At 40.3% G+C, this 26518-nt stretch overlaps 1 protein-coding gene across 4 annotated transcripts in view; it reads right to left on the bottom strand.

Annotated features, from left to right (window-relative positions):
- Positions 1–468: 468 nt before the first annotated feature.
- ECPAS (Ecm29 proteasome adaptor and scaffold) overlaps positions 469–26518 on the bottom strand; it is a 109577-nt gene continuing 83527 nt past the window's right edge. For all 4 annotated transcript variants that reach the window (XM_060101286.1, XM_060101285.1, XM_060101284.1 and 1 more), the window contains 15 exons: positions 25558–25708; positions 15909–15974; positions 14613–14702; positions 13457–13523; positions 12769–12860; positions 12623–12689; positions 11981–12172; positions 11120–11328; positions 10224–10267; positions 9935–10127; positions 8252–8390; positions 6219–6324; positions 5844–5932; positions 3350–3421; positions 469–1900 (listed from right to left, as the gene is read on the bottom strand). In XM_060101286.1, the coding sequence (XP_059957269.1) occupies positions 1761–1900; positions 3350–3421; positions 5844–5932; positions 6219–6324; positions 8252–8390; positions 9935–10127; positions 10224–10267; positions 11120–11328; positions 11981–12172; positions 12623–12689; positions 12769–12860; positions 13457–13523; positions 14613–14702; positions 15909–15974; positions 25558–25708 (1717 nt within the window). In that variant the 3' untranslated portion in view covers positions 469–1760. The remainder of the gene's footprint in view (positions 1901–3349; positions 3422–5843; positions 5933–6218; positions 6325–8251; positions 8391–9934; positions 10128–10223; positions 10268–11119; positions 11329–11980; positions 12173–12622; positions 12690–12768; positions 12861–13456; positions 13524–14612; positions 14703–15908; positions 15975–25557; positions 25709–26518) is intronic.

A 26518-nucleotide genomic window follows, 5' to 3' on the forward strand; every position in this document is an offset into this window, starting at 1 on the left:
ACCAAGTCCTATGAGGATGCAAGCTTTCTGAAAAACACCCAGAGTTGATTTTTTTTCCCCAAGCAAACACCACTCTCAAGTGGAAGTCCATGATAGTTTACTTAAAATTCATGATGCTACTAAAACTCACAATTATATTTAGTACCAGCTAAGAGGATGTTTTGGTAATAAACACTTAAATTTTCATTTGTAAACCCCTTTTCCAAACAGAAGCAACCCCAGAACACAGCATATGCAGCTAGGTTTAGGTACTATCTATGGCAGTGTTTTTCAAACTGTGAATAACGACCCATTTATGAGTCAGGAAATGAATTTAGTGGGTCTGAAAGAGCATTCAAAACGGTGGTGGGGAGTTGGCGGGGAGGGATCAAAGCAGATCACACATAGTATGTACCATTTCACAAAACATTTTATTTCAGTTAAAGATTTTATATTCATTTTTTGTTTCTCCCTCCCTCCCTCCCCTCCACCCTACACACATTGTTCTGGGTCATGATGAAAAAAGTTAGTTTTACTATGGGTCACAGTCAAGAAAATTTTAAATACTTTGGTTAATAGAGACCACAAAAAATAATAACACGGAGTTCCCACCCTGGTGTTAATGTCGGTAAGGGGTCAGTATTGAGTGTAAGCCAATTTTGTGCTTGGAATCCAAGGTGAGCTAGAGAGTTCTCCTTTTACTTTAATAAACACTTATGTTAAATGTGTTTTTTCCCCTTACCCTACATCCTTAGGCAGGGGCCTGAGCAGCATAAGGAAAGGAAGAAACCCTAGCTGCAATTATTTACTTTGAATGGTATCAGGTTATTCCCAGATGGCTAATTAAAATGCTTTCCTTTCTATCCCATAGTCATGACTGTTAGCATAAAAGTGGGTAGAAAATTTTAATTTGTCTTTACAGTTTTGAGATTATAAATGGTCTAAACCAAGCAGTCGCGATTTCGTTGTTGGTTTGTGTTTTGCAAAATACATAACAGACAAAATGAACAATCTTGTCCTAATCTACCTTCATCTGCTTATAAGAGGAGGACGATTACATGGACACCAAATTTTCCCTCCCTCTCAACCTGTAAGGTTGGTAGATATTCATTTTCTAAAAACCAGTCATCTAAACAAATGACAAGACAATGTTCAACTTCTGAATTTCAAGAATCCAGTGGTGCTTACATAATGGGTCAGTTCAGTTCTGGTGCCAGGACTGCTGTACCATCTCATCTTGGGAGTTTCTCAGGTAGGCCAGGGTTAGCACTGATTAGCAGCAGGTTGTAAAAGAAAGTGTCCCAGGCAGGTCATCCATCACACAGGTTCCAGCCTCGGCACAGGCCTCCGAAAGGAAGCTACGTCATCTCATAACCTGTTTCTTCAGGTGTAAAGAGGGCGTTAAACTAAGTAGTTGATACAACCCCTTCCTGAAATAACTTTTTAAAATTTGGATGCAGTTCTAAGATTTTTATGCAGCTTCCTCTGCAACTTCGTCTATTCCTTTAATAACAGCTTTAACTCTTTCAACAGCTATTTCTGTCAGTTTCACCTACAACCACCTCTCAAATATCCAAGGTTCCATTTCGCTTATTCAGCCCAGATACTTTTAAAACATCAAGTAAAATAAAGCTAGTAAGGAACAAAATTTAAGGCATTTTTTTTTATTTCAGCCAAGGAATGATGCATGCTACAGATTAATCTTTACTTTTCCCCACAAAGAGTACCACCATTTCAACCCCCAATGAACATGGCACTTATTTGTTTCTTCCCCTTCTAATTTATTCCAGATTTTCAAGTGTTTTCTTCAGTAACGATGCTTTCTCCTGCAGCTCCGGTCTGCTGTCTGTCTCCATAGTTGCTAAAGACTCAATCAGGAGCACTCTGCATTCAGATGTCAAACTTTCCCACTGTTTAGATTCTGAATGGAAAAAGAAAGAACAACAAAAGAATCCTTACAGAAGAAGCAAGCAGAGAATCCCAAACTATTCTTTCTGCTTTTCTTCCACATATCCTATCCCCAAAATAAATGCAAAGCAACCCCGTGGTAACAATTCTGTATATACTGATCACAGGTTTAAGAGTTGTCTCCAAACCTAATTATTGACAATAACCTGAGGGCCAATCAGGGAGTTTCATCCTCTGTCCCCAGAGCTGGTGGGACAAAGAGAATGAAGGGAGCCTGAAGCCAACTGGGAAGCAGGAAGTATCGAGGCAGGGCACACAGTAACAAAAAAGCTATTTCAGCAATTGAGCTGAATATATCTTTGTAAGATATGCTCAGTAAAAAAAAAATCCTCAATAAATTTCATAATTGCAAAGACAGTTTGAACAGATGACACTTTATTACTCCTTTCAGAAAAGCATCAGAGAACTACAGGCATACTCAAAATATCAGAAATTCATAAAGTACATCAGATTCTAAATCTTGTTTATGAGGTTCTGATACTTCCTGGTGATGTGGTTTCAAGCAAGTTATCTCACTGTTTAGCTTCATTTTCCTCATCTAGAATACATTCATACATATCTGGCAAACTGTGAGAATTCAGAGATACATCTAGGTGTCTAGCTCTTCTACTTCAACAAGGAAAAAAGGGATTATGACACGTGTAGTGTCGCTGAGTCTAAACGGCCTGTTTTACGGAGCCCTGAGAGAGGTGCTTTAATTGCTAAGCAAAGATAGAGGCAGAAGGAGAAACAGCAGATGCACAATGCTCTAGAGAAAAGTGTTCCATATGCCCCATTCTTCATCCACGTGGTTAAAATAATAAAAAGAGGAAAATGAAAAAAGAAAAGAGGCCTCCTTTTGAAATCAGTAACAGATACACCACTGGAGAAAATGCTAACATTCTTCTTTTACCAGTGATAGAACAGACCATTAGACGAAATCTGCTTCTTTGTAAGACGGTTTAGAAAAAGGAAAACAGAAAAAAAAAAAAAGGATTAAGAAAACTGCTATCAAATTTGATAACTCAGGTAGATAATTGTTAAATGTTCTCCTAACTCCACTTTTCAGCGTGTCATTCTGTTTACATGTGTATAGTGAGCTCTGTTCTGCCACTGTCAGCTTCTTGCTGTAATTAACCAAGATTAACTCAAGATTCACGATGGAAACCAAAACTTCATTGAGATAACCACAGCTTCATAATGCATTAAAAGTATATAAAATAATAGAGTACCAATTTAACACTTCATAAAATTGGAAGGTTTTAGCTATGTATATTCTACTTCCATGTACAAATATATTAATTTGTATTTTGGAGTATATGCTTATTAAAAACAAAAACAGAAAATAAAAAAAATTCCTAAAACATATGCCATAAAGTCTCCTGGCTTTCCAGTCCTCCAATGAGAAGTATCAAGAACTCACCTTCAAGTTTTTTAAGCAGCAATTCTATCACAGATAAAGCTTCTGTTCTCACAGATGAGTAGGTCTTATTTTCTAAGAAGAAAATCATATAGTTCACATTATTTGTTTTATATGCCTTACAAACAGAACACCTAAGGTTAAGTTTGTGTTACCGAAAGAAAGATGTTCGGAAATTATAAATTCAGGGAACGATACATGTGCTCCTAAGTAAGCTTCCCTTAGCCAATTATCATCAAATACTTGAAATGTGCTATATGTCCACATTCCTTACTTAAAAAAAAAAAAGCTGTCAGCCAAATATACCAATCTCCATAACAAATGGCAATATTTAAAGGACCCATTTTAGAAGTCGACTTCACAGGATACCTAAGAAAGGTCTTTAGGTTTGCATGACCTCTTCATTTTACCAAAGAACATTACATCACCCAGGGGTAAGGCCAACTCAGGGACACCTGGCTGCGACCCGACCCTGTAATGACTAGTTTCTCAGCTGCCAGTTATTTATCCAAAAGCATGTGGCTACCTCCAAGAATCACAACTGAAATATGCTTCCTTGGTGTCTACTCTAGACACTGCATCTAGTTCACAGTGAAACTGTTTACTGAAAAAACTAACACACAACCAGACCCAAGACAAAGGAAGCAAAAGATGAGCTTATAACAGGCTGTCATGCTATGAAGTACGCAAATGCTTAAAAGAATGGTGGCGAGACAGAAATAGGACAAAGGAGACAGCTCGAAGAGGCTTCCACTGGCCAAATCTGGGATAATCTGAGCAACAAATTAATTAAGGAAAATAATTATAAACAAAGGGGGAAATAAAGGAATCCATGAATCAATATGGATAATAGATAAATAAAGAGTTCGAGAGAGGGAGGGACCTTGCTTATGAGAGGATGCCAACTGTCAAATGGTAAATGTGGAAGAAGTGCTAGAGTTGGAAAATCATCTTAGTAAAAGCTGGTTCAGGAAAAACCCATCAATGCATGCTAAGTCTAGAAGAGACACTTTGAAGAGGAGCAGTATATCTGCATGGTTTTAAAGTGTCTTCTCCCAGACTGCTTAGTAGACACAGTTCTGAAGAGGAGCAGGTTATCTGAATGGTCCTAAAGTGTGTTTCCACAGGCTGCTTATCAGACAGAAGGGGGAAAAATAGTAACCATACAGCAGAGGAAACTGAGTAGTACCTTGACCAGGTAATAAAAATTAACACTGCTAACGAGGGCAGGTGGACACTGTGTGCCTCTTGATGTGAGAGGACATAACATCACTTATAGAGCAGCCCTACTGGGAATTCATAACCTGGATCTCATCACAAGGAAACATCAGACAAACACCAAATGAGAAACATTCTAGTTTTAAATGGGGGGAGGGGGAGGCTTTTTTTCAAAATTGTCAGTGTCACATAAGACAAAGAAAGGCTGAGGAAGTGTTCCAGATTAAAGGAGACTACGACGATACGACAACTAAATTCATTAAATGATTCCGGACTGGATTCCTTAATGGAGGAAAGGAAAAGATTATATAAAGAATATTACTGGGGCCTCCCTGGTGGCGCAGTGGTTGGGAGTCCGCCTGTCGATGCAGGGGACGCGGGTTCGTGCCCCGGTCCGGGAGGATCCCACATGCCACGGAGCGGCTGGGCCCGCGAGCCATGGCCGCTGAGCCTGTGCGTCCGGAGCCTGTGCTCCGCAACGGGAGAGGCCACAACAGTGAGATGCCCGCGTACAGAAAAAAAAAAAAAAAAAAAGATTACTGAGTCAACTGAAAACCTAGAATATGAATGGTTAAAAATAATGCATCAATGTTATACTATCTAAAGTTGGTATGTAAAAGAAGGCACACTGAAGAATTTAGGAGGAAAGGGGCAAGATGTAAGCAATATACTTTCAAATGGTTGAGGAAAAAGTATGTATACAGAAGTGCAAGTAATAAAGTAAGTGGTGCAAAATGTTAACAGGTGACTTTGGGTAAAGGATATACAAGTATTACATGCATTATTATTGTAACTTTTCTGTAAGTTTGAAATTATTTCCAAGTACAGGTTTTTAAAAAATACTGGTCACAGGGCTTCCCTGGTGGCGCAGTGGTTGAGAGTCCGCCTGCCGATGCAGGGGACACAGGTTCATGCCCCGGTCCGGGAAGATCCCACATGCCGTGGAGCGGCTGGGCCTGTGAGCCATGGCCGCTGAGCCTGCGCTCCACAACGGGAGAGGCCACAACAGTGAGAGGCCCACATACCGCAAAAAATAAAAAAAAAATAAATATAAAAAAATACTGGTCACAAAGGTTTTTCTAATCTAGGTGTTGAAATCCTAAATTACAGTTCCAGATTAATACATTCCAGTTTGGGGGCACATATTGAGTATATTAAATAGGAGAGTTCAGTAGTTGTTCCATAAATTTAGCTCCTAGCACAAGGCAGGGAATGTTTGAAGCTTAACTCCTTGAGCTTTAAAATGAACACTCCTTATCTATGTCAATTTGCCACTCACCTAAAGAATATGTGATTGATTTACAAGTTTCAAGGAGAATTTCAGCCAGAGCCTCAGGATCTGCATGTTCTTCTTCTAAAAGCATTAATCTGTACAAATCAGAAAGCAAGACACAAATACTAGTTATTAAGAAACATTCCAAAACCTTTCTGGCACAAACAATTTCTATCCATATATATTGCTTTATGATGTCACTTTAGCTTTTAGTTTTAAAATTTAAAAGAATGCCACTGCAGCAGAAACTAACACAGCATTGTAAAGCAATTATACTCCAATAAAGATGTTTAAAAAAAAAGAAAAATTCCACTGATTATATATAAAATGCTAAGGGGTAGGGGAAGGTTAAATAAATGACTGAACTATGAAGCAAATTACCCCTGAAAAAAGGCATTCATTGACTGTAGGACTCCCAGCTGCACTTTCCATGTGCTGAGTTTTAGCTGCTCACACATCAGTTTGCAAAGCTCTTGACGGTAACAACCTGGAAAACAAGAATGGGGCAGAGCAGGACAGAGCATGTGAAGGAGCAAGAGACAGAGCAAGTGAGGGGAAGACAGAGAGACAGAGAGAGACAGGGACAGAGAGGGGTAGCCAGAGAGAGAAGGGGAGAGGAGAAATTAAAACAACAAATGCCCTTAATTAAAGCCATGACATTTCGGAAACACTTCAGCATGACTTTATGCCCAATTCCCACAAACTTCCCTGATCAGAAACACCCCCTCCCCCCAAAATCCTATATATCTGTTCATAAGTGTTCTTTGTCAAGGCAATATCCTTTTCTAAGGAACTGACACAGAATCTAAACCACACTGCCTTTTCCCCATAAAACACCCTGAATGACAGCCAAAGAGAGCAGAACTCTGGAGGCTCAGAAGCTTCTGCATGTTGTAGGCTTAAGAGTCAACAGTGCTTTATCCAAACCTGTTATGCCAACTGCACTTGTTATTATAATTATATAATTAATATTATGCTAAGTGATGAAACAGGAGTATAAAACTCAATGTTAAGTAGCTATTTTTTAAATGCTGCAGAATTTAGTACGGTTCACAAATATAAAGATGGATGAGGGTAAAAAATCTAGAATTCTGCACTTGAATTGCCTCCTAAGAGACTGTAATTTCTTTCTCCACTATAAAGAAACAAAACCAGAAACTGAAGATAATACATTATGAGTAAGATGTATACGAGAAGCCAGTGTGGAACAAATCCTCAAAGGCCCTGGCCCTTCCCCCAGATGACAACCAATCCAGCAAATGTACATTTCTGTTCCTTATACTAAAACTGCTTTGTGTATGTATCATCTTTTTATATAATCCCCTACTTTAACTTCTTCTACCTATCAAGCAAAAGTTAGTAGTCCTAATGATGTCAAATAAGTGGACTTCCACTGCAGTCCATAACATAATACCAAGAAATAAGACCTCTTACAGATCTGTATCTTTTGGAAAACCCTCCCTATACATAGCAAATATACTTTCTGAAGTTCACACAAAGGATGGCAAGGCTCAAAGACAATCTTAAGTCTGATTTTAGAAACATCCAATCACAGTCAACAATACTTTTCATAACATTCATGAATATTAAGATGTAGGATGCCCTGCAGGAACCAACACAAGGCAAACTCCTACTAACTACAACCTAATCCAACAGTAAAGGTTTACTGTTTATTTACTTAATCCTTTGGCAAGATATGTTCAATTCTGAAAAACTCTCAGAAAGTTTCAAGTTTCTCAGGGAAATACAGATTTCATTTGCTTATTGAAGATTTGGCAACAAGGCCATTAATTTTGAGATGAAGAGACCCCACTAATAAGTTGTGTGGATTCCTCTGAATACAGCACCATAAAGAAGAGTGAAAGAATTCTTTTTGTAGTCAAACTATCTACATAAAATGTATCATGGTTGTTATGGGCTGAGCTGTGTCCCACAGACTCACATGTTGACATCCTAACCCCCAAGTACCTCAGAATGTGACTGAGTTGGGAGACAGGGTTTTAAAGAGACCATTAGGGTGGGCCCTAACCCAAGACGACTGGTGTCCTTTTAAGAATGTACTGGACACAGAGACACGGATGGCCATTTACAAGCCAAAGAGACAGGGCTCAAAAGAAACCAACACTGTTGACACCTTGATCTCAGACTTCTAGTCTCCAGAATTGTGAGAAAATACAGTTCCCTGGTTGAAGTCACCCAGTCTGTTGTACTATATATTACAGCAGCCCTAGCAAACTAACAGTCAATGAGATTATCTGCCAATGCAGGAGTAAAATTTATACTGGATAATTCTCGCCGTTAATCAGTCAGGCTCTACAGAAACAGCAGCTATAACTCGTCACATGGAACACCTTCGCTGTCATGAAGTAAGCCCTGGCCACAGCAGTTCTTCAAATGCAGGTTCTGCTGCTTACGTTGGGTCTCCACATTTCGGGGCCAGGCTTTGCCCAGGCCCTCAAAGGCTCCCAGCAGAGATTCCAGCTGGAGCTCCTTTTCCTTCTCATTCTCATCTTCATTTTTGGTTCTCTGGACTCCAATGCTTTCAGGTGAGTTCTAGGACATGTCAAAAAAAAGGAAAGCAAATTTTAATTTTTTTTTCCTTAAAGTTACAGGCATACTATTAAAACAATCAGGGTACCAGAGTAGGAGATGTTAACCAAGAATTAAATGTTACAGTCTCTACCATGAGTTTTCCTATTTGTAAAAAGATTTTGTAACAGGAGTACTACACCTCTGCAATAAATTTCGGAAATCCTCTAAAGGAATCTGTAAGCAAAGGTGAAAAAAAATACCATATATGTAGTATTTTGAGCACAACATAAAAAAGATTTGCATTAGAATCATGGAATTAAAGGAGGAAGAACCCGGTAATAATCTAAATCCAAACTCCTTCTTAATAAGATATGGAAACAGGCAGAGAAGTGACTTGTTCAGCAAGCTGGTGATACAGACTGCCAAATCCATACACTATCATTATGTATGTGACAGAAATTTTTTTGATAGTTAATTATTTTACTTTGAATTTATTTTTTTCCACTGTTTTTATTTATTTTTTTTACAAATCTTTATTGGAGTATAATTGCTTCATAATACAGTGTTAGTTTCATTGTAAAACAAAGTGAATCAGCCATATGAATACATATATCCCCATGTCCCCCCCTCTTAACAGAATTTAAACAGCTTTTTTACAACAGCAAATTAGCAGCAACACAAGAAACAGAATGAGAATGCTATTTAAGATTTTTCATGTTTCACAAAAAAGTAAATAGGTAAACCATACTCTTCTTTCTTTGAACCAGTGCCCAACCTTTAAAAACGAGCGCTTCATTTTCCAAATGAAACCAAAGTCTGCTTTTGATCAAAGTCCCCCAGCATGTGGCAGAGTCTATCTTCACTGCGGGGTGCCCGGGGTGGCTGCAGCACATGCTTTCAAGGCAGAGTTTATCAGCAGCAAGACAGGGCCTGTTTGCCCACTCCAACACCACTCTCGGGAACTCACCGCTCCCACGGCCTTGAGGTTCCCGGCTTGCAGGATGAAACCCTTGCAATAAATTCATCGTTCTGCTTTGTTTTTTTAAAAAAACAGCCACGCTTCTCCCATGGAGGGGAAACGGATACCTAGAATGAAGACTACTATTCCCAGCCTCACCTGCAGCCAGGTGTGGCCACCCGGCTAAGCACTGGCCAGTGGATTAGAAGTGAAGGGGCCCTCTAGCAGCTTCCAGGAACTCTCCTTAAGAGAGAACTGACATACCTACTTTGATCCTTCATCCTTTCTTCATCTCCTCTGCCATCACCCACCTGGAATGCAGATACACGGTGGACCGTGAAGACAATGGCCACACCCCAGGGAAGGCAGAGCTGTGAGCTGCAAAGAGCCAGACTCCCTAAACTCTTGTGTGAGAGACTAACGTCTACCGTGTTTGAAGCCATGATATTTGGGGTTTTTTCTGCTATTTGCAGCTACATGAATCCTCCTAAAATATGCAAAAAGGACACAGGAAAATCTCTTCCTTCTTTCTTTTTTTTAAATTTTTTTTTATTTTTTTATTTTTTTAAAGTATAAACCAGACCTGAAAGGATATGGCGATCATTACCTTCTTGATGAGAGGTATGACAATGTCAGCAAACTCCTGGAATCTGTCTTCTTTGGTGGCCTTTAAGACATCCCCTGCACAGCTGATTGCTGCAAGCTTGTATTTGGGATTCTCTTTGCAACACTCCTTCAGAACAGCCTGGAGGATTTCACTGGTGCCAGGCTGACTGGGCACAGGCTTCTCCAACTCTGCACTGCAGGATCCATACAAAAGCATCACAACAGTTAATAAAGGCTGCAGCTTTCAGGTGCAGTTTAAGAAATGGCACCTTCACTGAAGGAACACTTACCTGCAAGCTGTCACCACACAGGCAATGGCTTTCAACAGTTCTTCCTAAAGGGTTGAAAGATGAGGGAATACTATTAAGCAAACGTGTCACTTACATACGCTGTACATGACTATAATTACCTCATAAATTTTTAAAAATTGTGACAACAAAAATTAACCAGAGTCACCGTATCTTTGACACACTTAACTGTTTAACAAGCACATCCACAGAGTTTTACTCCAAACCACGGAAGCATGTCTTCCTCTCCATTTCATAAAGCCTAGAGAACCAACTTGTCCAAGGTCACAGAGGCAGAAGCGTCAACAATGGAATCAGAACTGTGTCTGACTCCTAGACCCGTACTTCATCTACAGTTCTGCACTGGCCACTGCTGGCTTCTACCACGTCAACCAGACTGCGTATGATGCCACAGTCTCGCGCTCCCCACTGAGTAGTCACTGTGTATAACCTACCATCACCCTTGTATAAAAAATGACTTTTACTAATTCAGAGGCCCCAGAGATGGGCATCCTCAGCCCGGGGTTTAGACACAGCTTGCCTTGCTACTCAATTTCGCATGTGCCCGAATTCTGATCTGTTCATGAGGTCAACAGGGACAAAAGGGTGACCACTTGGTTTAAGACTTCTTTTGGAAAGCTGAACATGATAAATAAAAATCAACCTCCAGCATTACTGTGCAGTATTCAAGGACACGTGGGTTATACTTCGATGAAATATCACACTTAATCAGGCAAAGTTTACCCAAAGCTTCCCAACTGCCTAGGAAATCTGGTTTACAAAAACAACCCATCTGATGTCCCACAAAACAACATTCTAATTTTTATAGAAAATGAAAGATGAAGTCATAATCCTTTAAGGATACCTTAAATTTAACTGGGCATGAATGGTTCCTTTACCTTTCCTGCCCATGTTCGTCCAGCTAGGCCTTGCAGTAATGCAGTCAGTATCATTCCCAGATACGGAGGTACCAGGGAGGTGGTTTGTTTTGCAATTGATGCCATGGCAATTGCACCCTGGGCTTTCATTTTCCAGGACTGAGACTGTAAAGCCTTCTGGGTGATAGTAATCAACTCCTGCAGGTATAACCGAATGCCACCAAAGGAACCTAAAGCAAAATGAAAAGCAACTCTTAAGTGACAAAAAAAAAAAAAAAAAAAAATATATATATATATATATATATATATATATATACACACACACACGTGTATATATATATATATATATAAACTAACTGATTTTTCTTTTCTAAGTCTGGAATAAAAGTCAGTGACCAGCGGTCTAAAGCAGTGATTCTCAATGGTTACATCACATCACTCTTTGAAAGGGAGAAAAAGTGGGTGGTGGTGTGAGAAATCGTTACAACAGCAGGACGTTATGAACTTGGATATGTCCACAGGAGGGCTCTCGTCCATTAACGTGTGTCAAGATGAAGAACAGAGTGGAGAAGCACTACTCTAAAATAATACTCAAGGCAACACGAAAATCACTGTTCATTCTCAACTGAAATAAGCAAAGCTCTGCTTCGCCTGGGCAGTTTCTATTCTCTCACATGGGCAGCAATGAGAGAGGAAAGAAAAGAGCTCTGAGCGCCAACCTGAGAACTTGGAAATTTGGATGCGCTGAGAACCCAATGGGACACACATTGTTAAGGTCCCAGGAAAGTAACTACAGAAGTTTATGAATAAAAAAATATGAGTTAAAAATTTCAACTGTGGTTCTTAAGAAACAGGTTTAATTCACAGGCACTGTTTACTAACCAGGTACATTTTCCTGCCATACTTCAGTCCATAAATTACATTCTTCTTTTTCTGCTTTCTCCTCATCAGCAATTTCATGCATGCCTAGGAATGCCAAAGGCAGAACTTCTTTGGCATGGCTCTTCAGTACATCAGGGCTGTACCGTCCAATAGCATGAACAGTCAGAGCACAAGAGGTCTTGTAGATGGGTTCTAAAGAGAAGCAGAAAAAAACAATCTTTATGACACTTACTGTGTTTAAGGGTAACTGATCAAAACAGACCACTGCTCTGGGCTTCCCTGGTGGCGCAGTGGTTGAGAGTCCGCCTGCCGATGCAGGGGACACGGGTTCATGCCCCGGTCTGGGAGAATCCCATATGCCACAGAGCGGCTGGGCCCGTGAGCCATGGCTGCTGAGCCTGCACGTCCGGAGGCTGTGCTCCACAACGGGAGAGGCCACAACAATGTGAGGCCCGTGTACCGCAAAAAAAAAAAACAGACCACTGCTCAACTTGTACCACAGCAAAACAAACCAGTAAAATCAATCAGAAATGTTCCTAGCAAACCACATAAAATCAGAAAGGGTAAGACCTGATTTGTATTGTTTCATTAGGTTGTTTACATCTAAATTAACAATAATTTAAGTAGGAAGAAAAAAGGTACCTTCTTTCTCCATATACCAGCCATTGAGTTTCTGCAGGAGTTTCTCTGTGCTGCTATCCCGTGACGTCTGGAAGGGAAACAATCCTGGTCAGTTCTTCATAATTATCAAAGTATACTTACTTAACTAAGTAAGAAACTCAACTCACCCGAACTAAATGGCCCATGGCAAATGCACAGGATTTCTGAATTACACCATTCCGATCTGTCAGGCCACTAAGCAAAGCACTCATGAGTTTACCTAGTGGAAACAAAGAAGAAAAATCTGATACCTGGCTGACCAAATGCTCGGCTCTGTTCGTAGGGCCAAAACAAACTTAACCCTATCATTAATATCTGATTTATTCCATAGTAGTCTAGAACCCTTGCATGTTACATTTGTGTATCCATTTGCTTCTCTTTGCCTGGCATAAAATTAAAAATTAATCTGTTATTAATTAATTGATCTAGACTATTATGGGGACAGTTGCAAAAACAAGAGTTAGGTACATAAAGTTCATGAGCCCCATCTAGAACCCAATCCAAGAAAAGAAAAATGCTGATGTAAAATTAAATATAAATAGTAATAAACCATTTATACAGCACAAAATAGCAGATACTCTCACCTCCTTATACCACCAAGAAATAAACACTTATAAAACAGTAAAAACTTGTTAAACTGGATCATCCTGTACCTCTTGCAAACAGAGATAAAGGTAGAAGTGGGAGAGTTTGAGGAAGAAAAAGTACACGATATCACCAAGCATGTCTGAATGATCACTGTTTTTCCTTTTAAAACCTTGTCACGCAAGACATGGCCATACAAAAACATCACCCCAGTGGTTTTGACAAACTCACCTGAGTAAGGTGTTAGGTCCTGGGGACACTGAGTGGTTAATGACACAATGACACTGGCACAGCCTCCCTACAGGGTTACAAAGGCAAAGGTCTAAATTTGATGGTCACAATGTTCTATCAAACCCTTGGTTTTAGGAGTCAAAGATTTAAAGAAATACACAAAGCCTTACAGCCCCTCCAAGATTCTATCTAGAAAGAGTAAAACTCTTATTTTAAATTATTAACACAAAGATCTCCTTCAAGACTTCCTGCAGAGGTCTTGCTGCAAGTGTACACTGCTCTCATACATTTCAAGTGAGAAGGAGACTCGTACAATCTTTTGGGAGGGCAACATGTCATCCTGTCCATCCTTGTTCTAACATTTCCCGTTCTAGGAATTTAACCAAAGGAAGCAGGTTCAGATGTGTCCAAAACCATTCATCACAGCGCTTTGTTTAGTATCAAAAAATCTGAAAACAAATCAGGTATTCCTTGATGGGTTAAAATAAATGATGTTTCAGCCACACAAGAGAGCATATGGCCATTAGAGAGGACATTGTAGAAGACACATGCACAGAAAGAGACCAGAAGGACACATTTTGAAATATCAACAGCAATTACCTATGGGTGGTAAACTTACAGACAACTTTTAACTTTCTCCTGATCTATAAATGCTAAAATTTTAAAATACAAGTAGATGTTAATTTTGTCAGGAGAAATAAACGTGAGTTGTTTGTTTTCAAAGTGTAGGGCATGGGATCTGATCCTTGAAAAATCTTGGAAAGGAAGACATTTTTCCATCTAAATACCTGCTGATTCCTCTGTGAAAAATGCTAATCACCACCTTAAGCAACCATGACTTGATAACTGGATGAGCATTTCCACTAATAACTGATTATGAACGAGGACCCAGAGGGCATGTACCTGGCAACCAGGGGACAGAAATGATTCCACTAAAAAAGTAAGACAATGTTTACTGAATATAAGTCACGTGTTTTATATTCTGAATGAGTTACATGTTTTAAGTTATTAGTGCAGTCATAGAAACAGAATAGTTAACATAAAATAAAGTCAGGTTTTAAGAAAAAAATGAATTTCACACATGATGGCTGTTCTATTTTTGTGGCCCAAACTAATGAAGATGCAAATTCCTCTTATGAAAAATACACTTGCTTACCTTAGTTCCAAGACCTACACCACTTCTGATCAGTTCACATAACCTAGGAACTAGCTCACCCAGCACCGACACATCAAGATACTGCAGGCACTTTTGGAAGAGAATAAATATAAAGTTAACCTTAGCAAATAATTCAGTCAGTACCACATCTTCAATTAAAAGCTGCCCACGTCAACTATGTACCCAACTGGTTTTGACATGAAGTGCAAAAACCACTGGTTTGATTTTGCTCCAATTTCAATGTTAAAATCATTATACTACAAACAAGAAAATCATTCATCAGTGGATCAACATTAAAAACAAAACAAAAATAATAAAAAACATTGATTTATAAAGGAGAAAATAAATAATGAGTTCCCAAGAAGAGAGGATCTCTCTGGGCCTACTTCTTCTTTAACAATCCATGTTTAGTGTAAAAGACCTAGATGAAAACTGACCTTCTTCTGTGGGCTTGCCCTATCAAGCCATCTTATTAAAGTTGACTTCTTAGCTGAATTTGCTATACTATATTTTTGAAAATGTAATGACATATATTCTATTACTGATGAGCATATCTATAAGGTGTTTGCTAACTATTCCTATTTCTTTAAGCTTTCTTTTGCCCTCATAATCCAACGAAGACATCCTTAGACCAAATTTTGGTAATAGTTCCCCAGTAAGCACTAAAAAAATTCCTTCTTCTCTTGTCTAGTCCTGTGATCTGCCCATCAAAACAATTTCCAGTAGCTCACAAGCTCTCAATTAACCACTCCAGGGCATGCACAGCAGAGTTGGCTTTTGTGACCTTAGAGACTCTTAACCCACGATTCCAGAAACATTGGAATTTCGAAATTTGGTGCCAAGCAGCTCTTTTCTGCAAATCCTCTTCCTTTAACTGAACAACCTACCAACATTGCTCAGTTCTCTCTCCCTACCTTCTATGCTTCCTACTTCACTAACACCTCCAGCTTACACCTTCCTAGGTCCTCCCAGAAACAATGCTCAGGCAGAGACAAGTATCCGAAGTTTCTAAATAGGCCAAAAGATATACAGATATAGATTTATAGGCAGACCTTTTAATATATTGTTCTCCTGTGTAACACAAAGCTGGACTAATGCAATCTAGTATTGGGGAAAGTATTCCATTTAGTAATACAGGAAAAGAAAAAAGAACTATACTAAGAAAAAACTAGAGTCACAACACCTGCCTTGACTCATCCCTTAAACCTCTACTTCATTTAATGTAACCTGAAGACTTTGAACAATTACACTCTAAGGTAAGCAAACGTAAATGTTCTCATTACGTGAGGCACTTACCATGTTGATTGTTTCCATCATGGGAGAGGATTTGGCAGCACTGAGTCGGGCACTATCCATCGCAGCCTGCGAACACGAATGCAAGCACATTCAATCAATTAAGAAGAACCTCCAGGGAATTCCCTGGCAGGCCAGTGGTTAGGACTCTGCGGTTTTCACTGCTGAGGGCGTGGGTTCGATCCCTGGTCAGGGAACTAGGATCCCACAAGCTGCACACGGCACAGCCAAAATAAAAGAAGGACCTCCACACACTCAAATTGGGCTTTACTGACAAATTAAGGAATATTTTAAAAAATAATATATAGATACAACAAATTCAGACACAAGTCTCAATAATTTCTTTTGTCCTACACTCAACCATATATATGTAGAGGTAGCATCTCACCGTAAGTGAGAAATGCAGACAACAGTTAGAAATTAACTGCAGTTAGAAAATATCATAGTATGGCTCTGAGCAAGTTATCCAGCCTTCTTGAGCCTCAGGTTCTCCCTCCATTAAATAAAGAAACAGACTAAATAATTTTCTATCTAATACACGATTTTTAATTTTATACATGTATTGTTTTAACTTTATAAAGGACCCTCCTATCTATTGACACAATAGCATTTTAATCAAATAACTATGGTATAGGAGAGGTTGACACTATCCAGACATAATAAGTGAGAAAAATTAGGCATACAGAAGCGACTTGCCTAGGGCTGCAAAGTTTGGACTAGAATTTATGTTTCCTAATTCTCAACACCTAGCAGGTGAGAACCTAGGAAAGGCAAGATTACTGCTGAAAGAGGAAAGCATGATGACTGGAGAAGGAACAGCCATATCAGAGGCAAAGGGAAAACAGAGTAAGTGATCAGAATAGAATAGTTCAGGTAAGTTAAAAACCAAATAGTGCACTGAGAGAAAACTTCTACAATCGAGCCCGGAGGAAGATGGCGGAAGAGTAAGACGCGGAGATCACCTTCCTCCCCACAGATACATCAGAAATTCATCTACACATGGAACAACTCCTACAGAACACCTACTGAACGCTGACAGAAGACCTCAGACCCCCTAAAAGGCAAGAAACTCCCCACATACCTGGGTAGGGCAAAAGAAAAAAAGAATAAACAGAGACAATAGGATAGGGACGGGACCTGCACCAGTGGGAGGGAGCCGTGAATGAGGGAAGGTTTCTACACACTACAAGCCCCTTCGCGGGCGGAGACTGCAGGTGGCAGAGGGGGAAAGCTTCGGAGTAGCGGAGGAGAGCACAGCAACAGGGGTGTGGAGGGCAAAGTGGAGAGATTCCGGCACAGAGGATCGGTGCCCTCAGGCACACACCAGCCCGAGAGGCTTGTCTGCTCGGGCCGCCGTGGCGGGCGGGGCTGGGAGCTGAGGCTTGGGTATCGGCTTTCAGTCGGAGCGCAGGGAGAGGACTGGGGCTGGCGGCAGGAAGAGAGCCTGAAGGGGTTAGTGCACCACGGCTAGCCCGGAGGGAGTCCGGGGAAAGGGTCTGGAGTTGCTGAAGAGGCAAGAGTCTTTTTTCACTTTCACTTTTGTTTCCTGGTGTGCGAGGAGAGGGCATTAAAAGGGCTGCTTAGGGAAGCGCCGGAGACAGGCGCGAGCCGCGGGTAAGGCGTGGACCTCGGAGACGGGCGTGGGCCGCCGCCGCCGCCCGCCGCCCGCCGCCGCCCGCCGCCCGCCGCCCGCCGCCGCCGCCCGCCGCCGCCGCCCGCCGCCGCCGCCGTGGCCCGCCGCCGCCGCTGCCGCCGCCGCGGCCCGCCGCCGCCCGCCGCCGCCGCCGCCGCCGCCGCAGCCCGCCGCCACCGCCGCCGCAGCCGCGGGGCCTGTGTGCGAGCGCGGGTCACTGTCCGCCCCGCCTTCCGGGGGACCTGTGCACCCCGCCACTGCCGGGGTCCCGAGACCCGGGGACGGCTTTCCCGGGAAAGCGCACGGAGCGCCACGGGCTGCTGCAACGTCACGCCGGCCTCTGCCGCCGCAGGCCCGCCCCACACTGCGCGCCCCTCCCTCCCCTCTGCATGAGTGAGCCAGAGCCCCCGAATCAGCGGCTCCTTTAAACCCGTCCTGTCTGAGCGAAGAACGGACGCCCTCCAGCGACCTACGCACAGAGACGGGGCCAGGTCCAAGGCTGAGACCCGGGAGCTGTGAGAGCAGAGTCAGGGAAATCTCTCTGTGCAGCCTCGGAGGCAGCGGACTAAAGCTCCACGGTCCATTTGATGTGCCCTGCGTCTGTGGAGTGCATGAATGGACAGCGAATCATCCCAAATTGAGGAAGTGGACTTTGAGAACAAGATTTAAGACTTTCCCCCCTTTTCCTCTTTTTACAACGAATTATTCCAAAGTAAGGAGGTGGACTTAGAGAGCAAGATTTCAGACTTCTTGCCCTTTTCCTCTTTTTACAACGAATTATCCCAAATTGAGGAGGTGGGCTTGGAGAGCAAGATTTTTGATTTTTCCCCCTGCTCTCTTTTTGTGAATGTGTATGTGTAATCTTCTGTGTAAGATTCTCTCTGTATAGCTTTGCCTCCACCATATGTCCCAGGGTTCTATCGGTCCGTTTTTTTTTTTTCAATAATTACTTTCTAATTTTAATAACGCTACTATATTTCATACTTTATTCTATTTTACTTTACCTGCTCTTTTTTTTTCTTTTTTTTTTCCTACCTTCCCTCCCTCCCTCCCTCCCTCCGCTCTTCCTTTCCTTCTTTCTTTTTCTTTCCTCCCTCCCTCCCACCCTTCTTCTTTCAACTTTCTTTTTCTTTCCTTCCTCCCTCCCTCCCTCCCTTCTTCCATTCACTCTTCCTTTTGCTTTCATTGCTCCCTCCCTCCCTCCTTTCTTTCCTTCTTTCTTTCCATCCTTCCTCACTCCCTCCCTCCTTTCTTTCTTCCTTCCTTCCTTCCCTTCTTCCTTTCTTTCCCTCTCTCTTTCTTTCTTCTACTAATTCTTTCTTTCTGCTTTTTCTCCCTGTTATTCTGAGCCGGGTGGATGAAAGGCTCTTGGTGCTGCAGCCAGGAGCCAGTGCTGTGCCTCTGAAGTGGGAGAGCCAACTTCAGGACACGGGTCCACAAGAGACCTCCCAGCTCCACATAATATCAAGCAGCGAAAATCTCCCAGAGATCTCCATCCCAACACCAGCACCCAGCTTCAGTCAACGACCAGCAAGCTACAGTGCTGGTCACCCTATGCCAAGCAACTAGCAAGGCAGGAACACAACCCCACCCATTAGCAGAGAAGCTACCTAAAAACATAATAAGGCCATAGGCACCCCAAAACACACCACCAGACGTGGACCTGTCCACCAGAAAGACAAGATCGAGCCTCAACCACCAGAACACAGGCATTAGTCCCCCCCATCAGGAAGCCTACACAACATACTGAAACAACCTTAGCCACTGGGGTCAGACACGAAAAACAACGGGAACTACGAATCTGCAGCCTGCAAAAAGGAGACCCCAAACACAGTAACATAAGCAAAATGAGAAGACAGAAAAACACACAGCAGGTTAAGGAGCAAGATAAAAACCTACCAGACCTAACAAATGAAGAGGTAATAGGCAGTCTACCTGAAAAAGAATTCAGAATAATGATGGTAAAGATGATCCAAAATCTTGGAAATAGAATAGACAAAATGCAAGAAACAGTTAACAAGGACCTAGAAGAACTAAAGATGAATCAAGCATCGATTAAAAACACAATACATGAAATAAAAAATACTCTAGATGGGATCAATAGCAGAATAACTGAGGCAGAAGAACGGATAAGTGAGGTGGAAGATAAAATAGTGGAAATAACTGATGCAGAGCAAAATAAAGAAAAAAGAATGAAAAGAACACAGGACAGTCTCAGAGACCTCTGGGACAACATTAAACGCACCAACATTCGAATTATAGGGGTTCCAGAAGAAGAAGAGAAAAAGAAAGGGACTGAGAAAATATTTGAAGAGATTATAGTTGAAAACTTCCCCAATATGGGAAAGGAAATAGTTAATCAAGTCCAGGAGGCACAGAGAGTCCCATACAGAATAAATCCAAGGAGAAATACACCAAGACACATATTAATCAAACTGTCAAAAATTAAACACAAAGAAATCATATTAAAAGCAGCAAGGGAAAAACAACAAATAACACACAAGGGAATCCCCATCAGGTTAACAGCTGATCTCTCAGCAGAAACTCTACAAGCCAGAAGGGAGTGGCAGGACATAATTAAAGTGATGAAGGAGAGAAACCTGCAGCCAAGATTACTCTACCCAGCAAGGATCTCATTCAGATTTGATGGAGAAATTAAAACCTTTACAGACAAGCAAAAGCTGAGAGAGTTCAGCACCACCAAACCAGCTTTACAACAAATGCTAAAGGAACTTCTCTAGGCAAGAAACACAACAGAAGGAATATACCTACAATAACGAACTCAAAGCAATTAAGGAAATGGGAATAGGAACATACATATCAATAATTACCTTAAATGTAAATGGACTAAATGCTCCCACCAAAAGACACAGATTGGCTGAATGGATACAAAAACAAGACCCATATATATGCTGTCTACAAGAGACCCACTTCAGACCTAGAGACACATACAGATTGAAAGTAAGGGGATGGAAAAAGATATTCCATGCAAATGGAAAACAAAAGAAAGCTGGAGTAGCAATTCTTATATCAGACAAAATAGACTTTAAAATAAAGACTATTAGAAGAGACAAAGAAGGACACTACATAATGATAAAGGGATCGATCCAAGAAGAAGATAAAACAATTGTAAATATTTACGCACCCAACATAGGAGCACCTCAATACATAAGGCAAATACTAACAGCCATAAAAGGGGAAATCGACAGTAACACAATCATAGTAGGGGACTTTAACACCCCACTTTCACCAATGGACAGATCATCAAAAATGAAAATAAATAAGGAAACACAAGCTTTAAATGATACATTAAACAAGATGGACTTAGTTGATATTTATAGGACATTTCATCCAAAAACAACAGAATACACATTTTTCTCAAGTGCTCATGGAACATTCTCCAGGATAGATCATATCTTGGGTCACAAATCAAGCCTTGGTAAATTGAAGAAAATTGAAATTGTATCAAGTATCTTTTCCGACCACAATGCTATGAGACTAGACATCAATTACAGGAAAAGATCTGTAAAAAATACAAACACATGGAGGCTAAACAATACACTACTCAATAACGAAGTGATCACTGAAGAAATCAAAGAGGAAATTTAAAAATACCTAGAAACAAATGACAATGGAGACACGACAACCCAAAACCTATGGGATGCAGCAAAAGCAGTTCTAAGGGGGAAGTTTATAGCAATACAATCCCACCTTAAGAAACAGGAAACATTTCGAGTAAACAACCTGACCCTGCACCTAAAGCAATTAGAGAAAGAAGAACAAAAAAACCCCAAAGCTAGCAGAAGGAAAGAAATCATAAAGATCAGATCAGAAATAAATGAAAAAGAAATGAAGGAAACGATAGCAAAGATCAACCAAACTAAAAGCTGGTTCTTTGAGAAGATAAACAAAATTGACAAACCATTAGCCAGACTCATCAAGAAAAGAAGGGAGAAGACTCAAATCAATAGAATTAGAAATGAAAAAGGAGAAGTAACAACTGACACTGCAGAAATACAAAAGATCATGAGAGATTACTACAAGCAACTCTATGCCAATAAAATGGACAACCTGGAAGAAATGGACAAATTCTTAGAAATGCACAACCTGCCAAGACTGACTCAGGAAGAAGAAAATATGAATAGACCAATCACAAGCACTGAAATTGAAACTGTGATTAAAAATCTTCCATCAAACAAAAGCCCAGGACCAGATGGCTTCACAGGCGAATTCTATCAAACATTTAGAGAAGAGCTAACACCCATCCTTCTCAAACTCTTCCAAACAATTTCAGAGGAAGGAACACTCCCAAACTCATTCTACGAGGCCACCATCACCTTGATACCAAAACCAGACAAGGATGTCACAAAGAAAGAAAACTACAGGCCAATATCACTGATGAACATAGATGCAAAAATCCTCAACAAAATACTAGCAAACAGAATCCAACAGCACATTAAAAGGATCATACACCATGATCAAGTGGGGTTTATTCCAGGAATGCAAGGATTCTTCAATATACGCAAATCAATCAATGTGATACACCATATTAACAAGTTGAAGGAGAAAAACCATATCATCATCTCCATAGATGCAGAGAAAGCTTTCGACAAAATTCAACACCCATTTATGATAAAAACCCTGCAGAAAGTAGGCATAGAGGGATCTTTCCTCAACATAATAAAGGCCATATATGACAAACCCACAGCCAACATTGTCCTCAATGGTGAGAAACTGAAACCATTTCCACTAAGATCAGGAACAAGACAAGGCTGCCCACTCTCACCACTCTTATTCAACCTAGTTTTGGAAGTTTTAGCCACAGCAATCAGAGAAGAAAAGGAAATAAAAGGAATCCAAATCGGAAAAGAAGAAGTAAAGCTGTCATTGTTTGCAGATGACATGATACTATACATAGAGAATCCTAAAGATGCTACCGAAAAACTACTAGAGCTAATCAATGAATTTGGTAAAGTAGCAGGTTACAAAATTAATGTACAGAAATCTCTGGCATTCCTGTACACTAATGATGAAAAATCTGAAAATGAAATCAAGAAAACACTCCCATTTACCATCGCAACAAAAAGAATAAAATATCTAGGAATAAACCTACCTAAGGAGACAAAAGACCTCTATGCAGAAAATTATAAGACACTGATGAAAGAAATTAAAGATGATACAAACAGATGGAGAGATATACCATGCTCCTGGATTGGAAGAATCAATATTGTGAAAATGACTCTACTACCCAAAGCAATCTACAGATTCAATGCAATCCCTATCAAACTACCACTGGCATTTTTCACAGAACTAGAACAAAAAATTTCAAAATTTGTTTGGAAAAACAAAAGACCCTGAATAGCCAAAGCAATCTTGAGAACGAAAAAAGGAGCTGGAGGAATCAGGCTCCCTGACTTCAGACTATACTACAAAGCTACAGTAATTAAGACAGTGTGGTACTGGCATAAAAACAGAAAGATAGATCAGTGGATCAGGATAGAAAGCCCAGAGATAAACCCACGCACATATGGCCAACTTATCTTTGATAAAGGAGGCAGGAATGTACAGTGGAGAAAGGACAGCCTCTTCAATAAGTGGTGCTGGGAAAACTGGACAGGGACATGTAAAAGTATGAGATTAGATCATTCCCTAACACCATACACAAAAATAAGCTCAAAATGGATTAAAGACTTAAATGTAAGGCCAGAAACTATCAAACTCTTAGAGGAAAACATAGGTAGAACACTCTATGACATAAATCACAGCAAGATCCTTTTGGACCCACCTCCTAGAGAAATGGAAATAAAAACAAAGATAAACACATGGGACCTAATGAACTTCAAAGCTTTTGCACAGCAAAGGAAACCATAAACAAGACCAAAAGACAACCCTCAGAATGGGAGAAAATATTTGCAAATGAAGCAACTGACAAAGGATTAATCTCCAAAATTTATAAACAGCTCATGCAGCTCAATAGCAAAAAAACAAACAACCCAATCCAAAAATGGGCAGAAGACTTAAATAGGCATTTCTCCAAAGAAGATATACAGACTGCCAACAAACACATGAAAGAATGCTCAACATCATTAATCATTAGAGAAATGCAAATCAAAACTACAATGAGATATCATCTCACACCAGTCAGAATGGCCATCATCAAGAAATCTAGAAACAATAAATGCTGGAGAGGGTGTGGAGAAAAGGGAACACTCTTGCACTGCTGGTGGGAATGTGAATTGGTACAGCCACTATGGAGAACAGTATGGAGGTTCCTTAAAAAACTAAAAATAGAACTACCATATGATCCAGCAATCCCACTACTAGGCATATACCCTGAGAAAACCATAATTCAAAAAGAGACATGTACCAAAATGTTCATTGCAGCTCTATTCACAATAGCCCGGAGCTGGAAACAACCTAAGTGTCCATCATCGGATGAATGGATAAAGAAGATGTGGCACATATATACAATGGAATATTACTCAGCCATAAAAAGAAACGAAACTGAGCTATTTGTAATGAGGTGGATGGACCTAGAGTCTGTCATACAGAGTGAAGTAAGTCAGAAAGAGAAAGACAAATACCGTATGCTAACACATATATATGGAATATAAGAAAAAAAATGTCATGAAGAACCTAGGGGTAAAACGGGAATAAAGACACAGACCTACTTGAGAATGGACTTGAGGATATGGGGAGGGGGAAGGGTAAGCTGTGACAAAGCGAAAGAGAGGCATGGACATATATACACTACCAAACGTAGGGTAGACAGATAGTGGGAAGCAGCCGCAGAGCACAGGGAGATCAGCTCGGTGCTTTGTGACTGCCTGGAGGGGAGGGATGGGGAGGGTGGGAGGGAGGGAGATGCATGAGGGAGGGGATGTGGGAACAGATGTATATGTATGACTGATTCACTTTGTTATAAAGCAGAAACTAATAAAAAAAATAGAAAAAAAAAAAAAAACTTCTACAATCATATAACAGGAGTTTGACAGTTCTAATAAAGACCAATGTAAAAACATAAACAAGTGAAAAACAGACATAGAGTAGAAACAGACAACTCACAGAAGAAATACTTATAAATGGCTAACACAATACGAAAAGACAATGGGCAACACTAATAATAGGAAACTAAATTAGAATAATGAGATTCTTGCTTATCAGACTGATATTATTCAATGTTGGCAAAGATGTGGAGAAAACAGAACTTTCGTAACTTTTGATGCCACAAAATCTCTCACACAAAAGTTCAAAATAATCTCACTGTAGGATACTATGCATGCACTAAAAAGAATGAAATAGATCTATATATACACAGGGTATTTTGTTAAAAACAAAAATCAAGTTGCAGAACAATATTCGCAGCCTGATTCTATTTTAAAATTAGTATGTTTGTTTGATTTTGCAGCCTATGACTACAAAAGAATTTGACAAAAGACCCAGGAACTGCTGACAGTGAGCACTCCTCAGGAAATGATACTGTGCTGCCACAGCAGAGGGGACTCCTAGGGGATTACTTTCTACTCTTCTATGTTGTTTTAACTTTTCACAATAAATGTTTCATCTGTAATTAAAAAAAACAGAAGAAAACTTTGATCAGAGACTAGGGAACTACAGTATACCTAAAAAGCAGAATAATTTTGGACTATGCAAAAGTCTAGCTACAAATCCTCTTGATCTGCAAAGCAGGAATGGTCCCTAGAAGGACTCTGAGGGTGTAGACCCAACCCCTAGAAAATAAACAAACATGTACAAAAAACCGTGTTAAATAAATGTATTGATATATTTTTTTGGACGGAAGTGTCATTTTTCATTCACTTCACATAACAGTGTATGAGCCCTCTCCGCCCCCCACTAAAAAAACTCTGCATGTGGTTATAGAAGTTGAGCTGTTTCAAGGGTGGTGAAAGTATCATCTGAGTCATGGAGTTTGTCTAAGGACCCTGGAAGGCCTGTTGAGTACCTTAACAGGGCTCTCCCTTCATGATAATTACCAATATGGCTGTGTCGTCAACTCACCTTTTCTTGGTCTGTAGCCCGGAGACTCAAATAATTGAGAACTTGAGGCTCCAATACACTTAAGGATTCTAGCAGAGCTGGGATGAGTTTTGGTGCATGTGGTTTCAACATGGCTCCTGCACTTTTGCTGATCTTCACGAGGGTGTTAATGCTACAGACACACAAAACACAACTCCTGAGTCCTTTTAACGAAAGCAAGAAGCCCTACAGGTCTAATCATGAGGAGTTTCTGCACTTTATTGCATTAAGGAACATACTCCCTTGGGTACAGAGCCTGGTCTTAGCTCTGTGTTGGGTTTTTTTTGGTTTTTGTTTTTACTTTTTATTATAGAAATTTTCACACATATATGAAAGTAAAGAGAATCATAAATGCAATTCTGTATGTTCTCCACCCAGTTCAACAATCAGCTACCTTTGGCCAATTTCTCACTTAGGCATCCACCATACATACAGACCATTCATATACTTTTCCCCCTGCCACTGTAGTATTTTGAAGCGTATTCCCTAACTAAACTTCTGCATGTATCATGAAGAGACCCAGACTTTTTATCATAATCAAAATACCATTTCACACCTAAAAAATATGAAGAATTTTTTTCATATCATCTAATATCCAAATTTCCTGATTGTTTCACAAGTGTCCGTAAGAGCTGGTTTGCTGAAATCGAATCCAGAGTCCATCTACACATTGCAATTTACTGCATTTCTTGAATCTTTTTCAACAGTGGTCTTTCTGTCCTCTTTTTTTTTAAGCTATTGATTTGTATTCTGATGGTGTCACTTAACAGGTTCCTCTGTAGCTTACACAGATCTGCAGGCTAAATCAAGTTCAGTTCAATTTTTTTTAAAACAAGAATTTTTCACAGGTGGTCATGTCCTGTCTCATCACATCAAGATGCTTATCTTTTTTTGTGCTGTTAAAGAGCGAAGAGCAGGTTCAAGTTTGGTCGGCATGAACCAA

The sequence above is a fragment of the Mesoplodon densirostris genome, chromosome 6 (genome assembly GCF_025265405.1).
Source record: "Mesoplodon densirostris isolate mMesDen1 chromosome 6, mMesDen1 primary haplotype, whole genome shotgun sequence".
Classification (NCBI taxonomy): Eukaryota; Metazoa; Chordata; class Mammalia; order Artiodactyla; family Ziphiidae; genus Mesoplodon; species Mesoplodon densirostris.